Source organism: Alligator mississippiensis, chromosome 5 (assembly GCF_030867095.1).
Source record: "Alligator mississippiensis isolate rAllMis1 chromosome 5, rAllMis1, whole genome shotgun sequence".
NCBI lineage: Eukaryota > Metazoa > Chordata > Crocodylia > Alligatoridae > Alligator > Alligator mississippiensis.
In genome coordinates, this window is record NC_081828.1 from 1,307,732 (window position 1) to 1,320,094 (window position 12,363).

A 12,363-nucleotide genomic window follows, 5' to 3' on the forward strand; every position below is an offset into this window, starting at 1 on the left:
CAGACCATGCTGCAGATTCACCCGCCCCGGAGGGTGCTAGCAGCTGGGCAGCAGCTGCCTGCGGTCGGTAATTGCGGTGGGCTGCGCTCCATAGCCTGCCCTGCGGAGCTGGAGAGCCCGACCGCGAAGCTGCAGAGGGAGCACCCGGCTCCAGGGTCTGCAGAGCTGAGCCACGGCAGGGGGGAGGCAGGGAGGATTCGAGTTGTCCTGAGCCAGGAAGCAGCTCTGCCAGCCCCTTGGCAGGGGGGAGGATGCCAGGACTCGGACTGCTCTGTAGGTCGTGCCCCGTACTCGTTCTCTGCTGACCTCCCCTTCCGTTTTCTTTCCAGAACCGGTATAGCGAAGTGTAGAGAGAGGAGACTCGCAAGGAGGAAAGGGAGAGCGGAGGTGCGTCGGCACAGGCAGAGAGGGGCTGCGTCGGAGCAGCTAGTAAGCGAGGGACAGAAGGGAGAGCCCTGAGCGCACGTGTAGGTAGCCCCCATCGACACGTTGTACCTACCCCAAGCATTCCAGGAGCGGCAGAGCTGCTCGCCCAGCTGTATCTCCACAGGGCCGTGCATGCACGCAGGAAAATTGTCCCCTCCCCCAGCTTCTGCTCCTATGTACCTACAAAACCCACCAGTTTCTCTGCCTCGGTCGCATTCTCAGCTGTCTGGGCAAACACACATCCCAGTCAGGCCCTTGCAGAGGGCAAGGCTGCACTAGCCAGCCTGGGCAGGCCACAGCCACAGGGAGCTCAGAGCAGACCAGCTCGTCATTTTGCTCACGTGGGTCTCCGCTGCCGTGGCTCGAGAGCCAGCAGCACCTGGAATAGCTCGGGCATCGACTCTGTGCTGCCGTCACTCCAGGACAACGCGGGGTGGCTGAGGTCTGCTGCAGTATGTGTGTGCATGTTGCCCCTGCCCACGGGGGCTCCATGACAGGTCCCTCCGCCAGCCACGCTCTGCTGCTGTGTTTGAAGAGTCTTACTTTCCACCTTGTCCCGGGGCAGTGCAGGGGCAGAGCCGGCTCCCAGCCCCGCGTTAAGGCCCTGGAGCGCAGGAGACGAGAGAGCCTCTGCTTGCCAGTTTGGATGGCTGACGCTTTCCTGCCCACAGCGACTGGTACCCACTCAGGTAGAGAGGCCCCTTTTCTCCCTCAAGTGCTGAGCTGTTCCTCGCGCTCTGTCACCATGGGGAGGAGTTAGAGACAGAGCCGCTCACAAATGGCCAGGGAGTCATGCAGGGAGCCTGGACACAGCCTTCCAGCCGGAGCAGCCACCTGCCCAAGCAGTGGTCTGCATTCACCCTCCCCATGACTTAGCTTCACTGTTCTGGGCTGACCCTGATGCACTGTGGGCACCTCCCATGGAGTGACCGAACACACAGCTGCTGCCCAGAATCGCGTTCCTCCCCTGTGGGGTGCCTGCCAGATCACCCCGTCCCCCAGCCCAGGTCCCCTTCTTCCCTCCTTCAGAGTTCCCCACATTCAGCTGGACGTCATGTTGTGCCCATCGCGGTCCCTGAGGCCAGCCAAGAGCAGCCTCCTGCCAGCACCACACTCATTTGGCAGAAGCGCTGGGAGGCCGTTCTCAGCAGTCGCTCTGGAGCTCCCTCCCCTGCCCCCCAACCCCCGGGGGCTTGTCTGAACCCACGCCCAGGCATCTTCTGGAAGTGCTATAAGGCCTTTTTATTTGGGCAGGTCTTCACCAGGCAGGTGACGTACTGGAGTGTAGTATGGGGCATTTGCTCTACTACATATTATTTCATTTTAATATTTTTATCTGTCTTGCTAATGCCTCTGATTTTCATTGTAAGCTGCCTGAAACCTCTGCTGGGGAGGGCGGTGTATAAACCAAATAAATGCATAAATCCACCCAAAACCACCTCCTTTCCCTGTTCCATGGACTGGCAGGGAAGTGGGGTGGGCTGGTGTTGTCAATAGACTCATCCCCACGAAAGTCTCTGCCTATGAAATGTTGGGATCCAAGGTCCAGCTCCCCTGTTTGGGCAGGGAATGGCTAACGGTGCTCTAGGCAGTGAGGATCCCCATACAAAGCTGCTGGTTTCTCTCCATAGCGGTTTATCTGGCCACCGCTCACCTGATGTTTGATAACCATTCTTAATGACGGAAGACTCCCAGTTGGTATAGATAATACCTGGAGAAATACAGTGAAGCCGTAGTCATGGGCTTTCCATGTTGCTCCATAACATCTGCTCTCAAATAGTGGCCAGCACGGCCTCTGGCAGGAGAGGATTTTTAAGCCAAGGTATAATAAGTACTTAAAATAGCCCCTGTATGAAATGCACCAAAAACCCCCTCCTTCTCGCTTATTAAAGCTTGTAACTTAAACCCAATCGCTGTTTGTAACCTGAAACCGATTTCTGCTCAAATCCTGTCACTTGTGTAGAACCTACTGGAGACTGAGCCCAGGCAGCAGACATTTGTTGCCTGGATTAGATCAAGTTTGCAAACTTGAGCGTGCAGGTTAGAAATGATGGTTGCTCCAAGCAGTCTCCATCCAGCCCTTTGTGCCTGTCCTCGTGTCAGGACCCCAGAATCGCTTTCCCTGTGAGCCCTGTCCCCTTCCATGCACAACATGGTTTTCATGACTAGGTCTCAGGAGTCACGATTTCTTGTTACCTTCTTCACTTCTCTTTCACAGCTGCTTTCTGGCAGCAGAAGGCTCTCACAGATCAGGACCCCAGGGGTTATTCCAGGTCCTGGAGAAATGTGCTTTACAGTTTTGCACCCTCCCTCCCTCCAACCTGCTCTAATCTGCCCTGGTCTCTCTGGGCACTTGCACATGTGACAGGGCTTTAGTCCTTCGGGGTTGCATTCTGTGCCCCTAATTGAAGCGGTGGGTTTTATTTTTCCATCGCTATATATATGTCGTTGTCCTGGCAGTAGCAGGTGCCTACTGACGGCAGAAGTCATGAGGGGCGCGATCTTTTTTTTTGCCTTGGCGGAGCTTGTCCACCTCTCCTGCAGCTGGGGAGTGAGCTGCTGGAGGGCCAAGTGGCCCCTGAGCTGCGGGAGGCCCCAGTCCTTCCCTCTATGGTTGTGGAGCCCTCCAAGACTGCCCACATGGGCTGCTAGCGGGGTTGGTGCTGCCCCAACTTGAAGGTGCCTGATCCAACTCTTCCCTGAGCCTGTCTGGACTTCTGGCACCTTATGTACCATCCCCACCACCTTCTCCAGCTGCCAGCAAACCTAGCCACCCTCCTGCTGCCTCCCCACACTGCCCCAGGCATCCTGCCAGCCACGGGTGCTTGCTGAAGGCAGAAGTGGTGAAGGGCCCAATTCTTTTTCAGCAGAACCTGCCCATCTCTCCTGTGCCTAGGGGGCAGCAAGCTGACAGATTAATGACTGCAACGTTCCAAGTTGCAACATTGCAAACTATACTACATTGGGATGTGGTTTAGTTTGTGGTGATGAAAATTCATTTAAAATCCCCAAAACTCACATAGGTGTAAAGTGTGATGCCCTTAAGCCACACAAAAGGAAATTTTCATCACATATACAAGCACCTTCTCTTCTCAGCCTTGCCCCCTCTCCACTGCTGTCCTCTTTCATGTAAGTCAGGGTATTTCCATCAACATCGGCCCCCACCTTGTCATCTTCCTCCTGGCAGCTGGGGGCAGCAGGAGCACTGAGGACTGGGGAAAGATTCTCCTTGCTTGCTTTTCCAGCAGCCACAGGCCCTGGGGAAGGTTCTTCTTGCCTGGTGTAGCTCTGGGCCAGGGCCTCCCACAAAACCCTGCTCAGCCCCTGCAAGTGGTGGTTTTCAGAGGCCAGCAGTTTAGATGGATTTTCACAGGGACAGACACAGGCAAGTCTCCAGCACCAGGATGACCCACCGGGATGCTCCCAAGCCCATTCTTTGCCTCATGCCACGGAAGCTCTGGAGCTAATCTTGAGTTTCGTCTTCTCGGCACCAGCCCAACAGGGCCCTGGTTCGTGGCTGAAGCTCCGGCATTATTACACAGATAGTGGAAACAGCACCCCTGCAATGGCTGTAAGGATTGGCAATGTGTGAGACAGTGGCCCTGTTCTTGGAAGCAAATGATAGAATCATTTTTGCTGAAACTCTGAAAGAAAAGATGTGTCCAGTGGCCTAGTCCCAGCATGGAGAATCTTAGTGTGAGCACCCAACTGGGCAAGGAAACAGCATTATAATGGAGAGCATTAGGCCACCGTGACCACAGACATTCCCTTAGTGAGATGATAATGAGCCAGGCGAAGGAGCTCTCTGTAGCAGTCTGATCTTGCTCTTTCATGAGATCACACGTTTAGCTGTAACAGTGGTGGTGTGGAGGGAGTGCAAGTAACCGTGTTGTGCGGGGTTGGCCTTCGTACCTCGTGGCATTCTGGTTTTATCAGATTAGTCACATCCAATATCAACAAAACACATAAGTGGATTAATACCTGACTGACTGATGGGTCTCAGAAACAGTCGTCAGCACATCGTGATCGATTAGAATTTCTTTCTGCCAGGGTCGGGCCAGACCAGACGCTGTTTAACACATCCATCAGCCGTTGGGAGAACGGACATAAAGTCATCACTGGTGACATTTGCAGAGGGCCCAGCAGCTGGAGCTGGAGGCACAATAAGCAATGCTGAGGCCAGGACGGTCAGAGGAGCCCGAACTCCTTGGCTGTCTGGGCCCATTCAGGCAGGCTGCACTGTAATGCCTCCAGATGCAGAGGCTTACATGGCTGGACCTGGCCTGCGGGCTGCACCTACAAACAGGGGCCTGTGTCCGCGAACCGCTGTGAACAGTTCACTAAAACATCAGCCCAGTGCTCAGCAGCTGGCAAAAGAGGCAAACCAAAAGTTAGGGACTGTTAAAGAGGGAAGCCTGAACAAAATGGGAAGTATCGTGACACCCTTTTACAAATCCATGATGCATCCGCAGCTTGGATCTGGTGCCCACACCTCAAAAGGGATAGAGACGAACTAGAGAAGGGAAGCAGGGATGATGAGGGGTACGGAGGGGCTTCCATGTGAGGAGAGACTACAGAGGCCAGGCCTGTTCAGTTTGGAAAAGAGATGCTTCAGGGAGGACACGAGAAGGGTTTACAACGTACTATAAATTGGGAAGAGAGTAAATAAGGATTTACTACTGTCTGTCTCATAATGCAAGAACAAGGGGGGTCACACATGAAAAGAGCAAGCAGTAAGTTTAAAACTAACAAGAGGAAGATCTTTTCCACGCAGCCTGTAATTAGTGTGGGACTCTTTGCCACCAGATGCCGTGGGAAGTGACAGTTTAGCCAGATTCAAAAGGGGTTTGGACACATTTTTGGAGGAACAGGGAATCGGTCACTATTGAGCATGGGAGTGAGGGGCACGGCCTCTGCATCACACCTGCCTGGACCTTCAATGCTGGAGGCTGCAAGGGAGAGAGGAGCAAACCCTGCTCAGACCCAGTCACGCTCCCTTCCAGCCTCCGCTCTCTGCCGCCGCGTGACACCAGAGACTGGGCATGACGCACCTGGGGTCTGACCTGGTAAATGGCCATTCTTACGTTCCTCTGCATCTTAGACAGGGTCAGGGGGTTGCAGTAGACACACCGCTTGGTGTGACCTTTTTAGACAAGGCTGGGGCACAGAGGGCCAGTGCACTCCTAGGGCGTGTGAACAGGGGAGCAGCAGCAGGGAGGTGGTCGAGCATCCCGATGCAGCGTTGGTGAGAGCAGCGGTGGAGCCCTGGGGCCCGGCGCAGCGTCCGTAGGCTGAAGTACGCTGAGAAGTTGGAGGCGGCGCAGCACAGTCTGCAGCTGTCGTTCGGGGGCTGGAGACACTGCCGCAGGGGGAGACTTGAAGCCTTCAGGGTGTTTAGCTCATCACGGAGTGGTCTGCACGGTGACTTGCTGCACTGCTGATGTACCTGCGTGGTCAGGCAGGGAAGCGTTGAAGTGGAGTGAAGCCCAGGTATCTGCTCTTCTAAGCCAAAATTGCCTGGTTGCTTCCAGCATTGCCCTCTGGGCCAGACAGGCCACGACCCGGGGAAGGGGAGGTTCTTTCAAGCTGTACAGCCGAAAGGTAGAGCAGTGATTCTCAGCTGGGTGCCGGGACAGCCTTTGAAGGGGGCATGGACCACCACGCAAAGTTAATACGGTGATGCGTGCAAACACTTGCACGTGATTCACAAGATAAACCCAGAGATATCCAACGTCATTCCAGCTTGCTGTGGTCTGTCCAAGGTCTTTCCCACAGGAGAATTGCTCTTCTATGTTTTCCATAATCAACAGCTGAGTGAGCTGGCCCTTTCCAGGGGGGCCTGGAGTCAAACAGGGTTGGGACCCACCAGTGTAGAAGCTCCCAGGTTTGCAGAGCCAGATGGACAGGTCTCAGTGGGAGAAGGAGATCCCCGTGGGAGGCAGAGCTTGGAGGGGCCTTGGGTGCTGGCAGAAGAGGGTGAGCCCTCGGGTAGGGGGCAGGGCCTCCAGAAGACCCAGCTTGGAGCTGGCTCAAGGAGGTGGCTGTGCTGGAGGAGGAGCGTGGCAGACTGTACAGCAGTTCAAGGTCTGGGACCAGCCCAGACCCTGTGGAGCAGGGTGTCCCCTTCCACATTCCCCTTGGGGCGAGGGAACAGTCCTGCTGCCACGCAGGGGAACAAGGACCCGCTCGGGAGCCACGTGTCACTGTGGGGTCAGATGCTCATCAGGGCTGTGATGAAGGCACTGCAGCGTGCGGCTCCCGGAAAGGGCTGTGCATTCAGCCCAGAGGCCTGAGCGGAGGGAGGACCGACCTCTTGCCTGGCCACAGCTGAGTGCTGAAAGGCTCTGGAGCCTCTCGGAGAGGCTGAGCAGGGATCCGTGACCAGAAGCTGAAAGAAGACGATCTTTGGTTGGAAACATTGGGCGTATTTTTAACTGTGAGGGCAGCTCGCAGCGGGAACAAGCCCCCCAGGAAGCGGCAGGTTCTCCATCTCTTGGTATTCTGAGATCGAGCCAGGGGGTCTTTCTGGAAGGAGCTTAGCCAAACTCAAGGTACTGGGCTGAGCTGTGGAGTAACGGTGGAAAGCCCTAGCATGGGACAGGCGGGAGGTCTCAGCAGCTGATCTGCTGGTGCCTTCTGGCCGTCAGTCGGCAGATGTAATCCATTCCCTGCAGCTCTCCTGTTTGACGGGGTTAGCACTGAAGATCCCTCCAGGGCTTGCCTTTTCCACACGTGCTGGGAGAGGTGGATAGTGGAGCAGTCGCCCATAGCTGGGATTCCTGGCACGTTTTCATAGATTCATAGATTTCTATGTTCCCCACAGCACCTGCTCTGCAGAGGATGGCGACTAGCTGTGAGCTCCCCCGTGCCCGCAGCCCCTGCGCTCTTCCACTTGCGGTCTTGCGTGGGGTTGGGGTTGGGGTCTGTGAGCGGAGTATCTCTGTAACGGGGGGTTGTGCTACTCTGTTCAAATACATCTTTCCGCACCTTGCCAACATCCCCGTGCTTTGCTAGACAGAGACGTTACCGGGAAGCAACGGTAAATGAAGATGCATAATGCAGGTTAGGCACGCATGTCAACTGTGCAGCTTCCCGGTCCGTCAGGCTGTATGGAGCACGGGGCTCTGCAGCCAGTCTTTTCCCCACATGAGCAATGAAAGGCACTGGTGGGCTGCATTCCCAGAACCAGAGAGACACGTGGCCAAATACAGTGGCTGGTATGAAGAGCAGCCAGCCAAGAACTCGCTCTGCTTTGATTCAAATTGTCCTGGACTTAGATTTGGTCTTAGTGGTTTGGGGAAGAACAAAAGCTTTTGTAGAGGCAAATTGAAGTGACAATCCCACGCCTGGGGCAACTGCACGCATCATTTAAATGCTTGCAGGGAGCTCCCGCGCTTGCCAGGGACATCTACATCTGCTGTCCCACCCATTGGCAGTGGAGGCATCTCCTCAAGCTGCGAGTGCACCAGAGAAAGGGGGAGCGAGAACTGGTGTCCTCCCTGCGCTCTGAGAAGGCGAGGGCAGAGGTGTCTTAATCTGACTGCTGTGCTTCCTTGTTGGTTTTTGTGTTCCCTAGAGTGCAGCCGATGGGTTTTGGAAGTCCGTGGCAACCCGCGTCCCAAAAGAACCTCATGAGATCCGCATCCTGAACCCTTACTTCATCCAAGAGGCAGCTTTCAGCTTCATCGGACTGCCCTTCAACAACGGCCTGATGGGCAGAGGGGTAGGTGCAAGGTGGGGCCAGCAGGACTGAGGGCGGAGGCGAGAAAGCTGGCCCTGGCACTTGGCTTTTTGTCTGCTGCTGGCAGAAGGGAAAATGCACAGCAGGCAGGCAGCGGCCAGGGAAGAATTGACCAGAGCTTTGTAACGTTGCAGAGAGTGCCCTAGTTCCCCCGTGCCACCGAGGCAGCGTGTGGCCTGCGGTCACGACCACGCCACAATTCTGCACGTGCCCAAGGGGAGAAACTTAAGGCTGCCCGTGTAGCCGCAGCCGTGGCGTGTCCTGACCTCCGTGTGCTTTCGCAGACAGCCGTCATTTTGTATTCATTCTGTGCCCTCCCTTTCTCCCTCCAGCCCCACAGCCCTCTTACCCACCCATGGCTCCACGTCCCGGTCTCCACCGCTCGGGCTGATGAGGCCAGTCCTAGCCTCTCTGCCCTGCAGCAAATCATCAGACTCCTCCACGCGCTCAGTCCTGCCCAGCCCAGCTCCTCATCTGTGCTGTCCTGCCCCTTCCCCCCGGCTTCCCACCACCCCCCCGCAGTTAGGTGCCCAGCTGACTGGTGGTGTCACGGAGCTAGGGTCAGGGAAAGTCATGCTCCGTGGGGATGAATTCTTCAAGGACTTTAGCTGCAAACATTGAAGGCCCTGCTGAGCATGGGAGACTTCAGTTTTCCAAGGACTTGTAGCGGTCACGTCTGGGCAGACTTTCCCAGGGTTGTACCCAAAACGAAGATCGCAGCCTTGCCAAACTCAAGGCCCCGCTCCACAGCCTGTTTGCGCGCGTGTTGGCTCCTAGCACGTGCTGCTCTGTCTGAGAATTCACGTCTCCTGGCAAAGGCTGCGTTGGTGTGATCCTGCCGGGTCTTTGGGCTTCTGGCTTTGCTGGGGTGAGAGGACTCCCAGTGACTGTTCTTTTATTGCTGGGAATTCACTGCCTTTGTTAAATTGACTGGAAATCTTCCTGGCTCCTGTGTTTTGGAAGGGGGCAAGTAGCAGCTGCCAACCTCTGCTCTCCAGGCCATTCATTACCTGGCTGCCCTCTAACAGCCCCAGTCCCTTCACTCTCTCCAGGACAGAGCTTTTACCTGTCCCTAATTGTTCTTGCTGAACCTCACTGAATCTCTGCTACTCTTGCTCCTTCCTTCATGAGGGGGGAGCCCAGGCCAGGGTCGCCCGGCAGGGGAGGGCCCTTGGGGAGTGGTGTCCCCTGCATGTGTCCTGTCCCGGAGGAAGGAGGAATGTCACTTATATCCCAGGGATGCCCTGTCCCACCTCGCCTGTCACGGCTCAACAGGGTAGGACCTCGTGCCTGGGCTAGGACAGGCTTTCACGGACGGACTCCCCAGGGGGGTGGCGAGCAGCCGCGCAGCACCCCAGCACGTGTAGTGTTGGGAGGGAAACCACGGCAGGTGCAACAGCTCCCGTGAGCTGCTCATCGAGTCTTGTTTCTTCACCTTGCAGCCAGAGCAGTAAAGCCAGTTACAAATCTCTGACAGGCCTCGGTCCGGGTCCCGAGCCAAATCTTCCAGTGCCCCTTTGTTCTCCGTACTGTCCCCAGTCCAGCATGTGGCCCCGTGCTGGGACTCACTGCCGCTGCTGTGGCCTGGGTTGGCCGCCCTCCATGCAGGAGTTCAGCCAGACCAGAGCAGGGCTGCTGCGTGCACTCAGACTGGGGCGGCTTATGGCATCATTTCCCATGCTGTGAAATAGGAGTCAGTTATTTTGACACACCAGGGGTGAGGTGCTTGGGTCCGGTCCAAGCGCGGTGAGGCAGACGCCGGAGGTAGGAAACGGCTCCTTCCAACATGACACAGCAAACATGCCACGTGGAGGAGCTGCAGATGGGCTCAGCCACGGAGAACAGCTCATCTGCGGGGGCTCAGGCACCCCCAGCAGCATGCAGCTGTGCATGCATGCACGTCCGTGCTGGGACACACGGCTCCTGCACCGGCCTTCCCCCCTGCTAGACGTCCAGTGCCCCTGCCCCTCCATGCTTGCCCTCCAGAGGAGCGGGGCCATTGCCCTGGGGAGGGCTGGGAGCCGCTGAGCTTTGCCTTCATTTTCTCTGGATTTGTTTTTATTCTTGCACACATGATCCGACTGCCCAGAATATTACATGTAATCTCTGAGCAGAGGAGAGGAGCCGGAAATGAGAAGGCTGTGAATGGACGTTTACGAGGTTGCGATAGGCTGTCCAACACACGTCAGATTGGGAAACCAAGAGGGCTTAATTGAAACCTGATGTTTGGCTTCAGGAGAGTCCGTCTGGGCATGGAAAAGAGATGGTTTATGAGGTTTGAAGAAAAGCAGTCGTTGCCCATGACCTCTGTGCGGTCGCCCCGTCCTCCTGGGGGCTGAGGCAAGGCAGCGAGAAGTGTGCGGGTGCAGGCGGGGTATGTGGCTGGCCAGGCCAGGGCTGGGCTTTAAAGGTGACTGCACCTATCGAGGGATGGCCTGGGCATCCGTGCTGCCGGGAGTCGGTGTGGGGGCCGGGGGCTGGGGAGCAGAGCGGTAGCAGACGGCACGCGTTCAGACTTTCCCTGGGCAGTCTGCTTGCAGCACATTGGCGCCCAGCCCTTCCCCGCATGAGGGGCTGCCAGGCAGGCCTTGTTTGGGAGCCTGGTCGAGGTTGACGGGCTCCTTCGTAATTGGGCCCAATGCAGCCTCCTTGTAAAGGGCAGCAAGTTCCGCTCTGCTCGGCTTCTAAGGCTGAATCGAGCATCGGGGCTCCTGGCGCACCACATATGGAAGTGATGTGCAGCCAATTAACTTTGTGGTTTGAGGGCTTTTCTGCACGGCTGAGGAGAGCAAGTAGAACCGCTCGCGGCTGATCTCCAAGGGCTTCTCCCAGAAGCTAACAAAGGGAAGCACAGGCCCATCCTCCCCGTCAGATTATGTGAAGTGAGCCAGATGGATCTGGAGGATGCAAGCGGGGGCAAGGCCGAGGGTGTTGGGTTTGCACCTGCGGCCCTGGGAGCGGCAGCCAGGACTCGGACCAGAGCACGCGTTCCTGCTGGCCGGGATGCCAGCTGGGCACCCACCGTGGACCACAGCCAGGCTTTCCGGAGGTGACCGCAGTCTGGTTGTGCGGGTGCATCTGGTAGCCCTGTCATCTGGGGCTGGGCAAACCACTGCAAAATGGACAGTCTCCTGGGCTGTAGGGCCTGGGCCCAGGGTCTCTGGCAGTCTCGCTCCCTCCCACCCCACAGGAGCCCTGCTGAGCGCCTGTAGGGCTGGCCAAAGTGGAGGAGACGGGCACGTCCTGGAGCGTCATCCCTCGGGAAAGCAGCGGGAATTCAAGCTGACCCTCGTACCTATACCTTCAGCAAGCTGCACCCGCAGGTGGCACAGGAAGGCCTGGGGCTTTCCAGTCCTGCTCGTGGCACGAGCCGTGAGGGGCGAGTCGCTGCCTCCTGCCCCGGTGCAGTCACCAGGTGCGCATGTTCTTGGCTGGGTCCGAGGGACGCCCGCGCTGACCGAGGCAGCCTGGCACGCGACGGGCTCAGCTTCTGACCTGACACAGATAGCACCTGTCCTCAAAGGGCGGTTGCCACAGTGCTGCAGGCAGAGAAGGGGTGTGTGTCTGTTGTTGCTGCACGAGGCGACCGGCACACCTCGCTCTCATCTGTGACCGGGCTCCAAGGCCCTTGCGGCAGTGCCAGGCCTGGTGTCTGGCTCCGCACGCGCTGCTGGCCTGTGGATCTGCGCACGATCCGCCGGAACGGCCTATGAAACAAAACCCTGCTGCCTGCAGCTGCGGCCTAACCCTCCGCTCTGTCCCGTGATGGAAATTGGGAGATGCGTGGATGCACTGAATCTGCATGTGTGACCCTGAAGTTCCTTTCTGCTGAACCTGCTGATCCCGTCCCGTATAGTTTTACTTTAAGCTTGCAAGATGTTCTGCACCTGCCAGTCTGGCAGCGCTCCTGCTTGTACCTGGGGCTGGAGTCACTTATGTGTGAAGGCTGTGGGACAGGCAACAGAAATGGCTGCGCGAGATCTGCAGAGCTGACGGGGTGTAAAACCATCTTACTGAAGGCATTGCCCTGCACCAGTGCAGCTTCGGCCTCGCAGAGCTGCGAGGTGGTGCACCTCAGCCAAGCGCCAGCAGCCCCAGAGTTGACCTTTGGAGCTGGATAGTCAGTGCGTCCTGCCCCAAACCTGCTTCCCTGGCTCTGCAGCTATGGCCAGGCTGGGCAGGCAGCCCCCAGGGTG

At 57.1% G+C, this 12,363-nt stretch overlaps 1 protein-coding gene across 12 annotated transcripts in view; it reads left to right on the forward strand.

Moving 5' to 3' along the window:
• The window catches only part of ST3GAL3 (ST3 beta-galactoside alpha-2,3-sialyltransferase 3), a 267,669-nt gene that overhangs the window by 223,674 nt on the left and 31,632 nt on the right, over nucleotides 1-12,363 (forward strand). For all 12 annotated transcript variants that reach the window (XM_059727709.1, XM_059727708.1, XM_059727707.1 and 9 more), the window contains one exon: nucleotides 8,003-8,149. In XM_059727709.1, coding sequence (XP_059583692.1) covers nucleotides 8,003-8,149 — 147 coding nt within the window. The remainder of the gene's footprint in view (nucleotides 1-8,002; nucleotides 8,150-12,363) is intronic.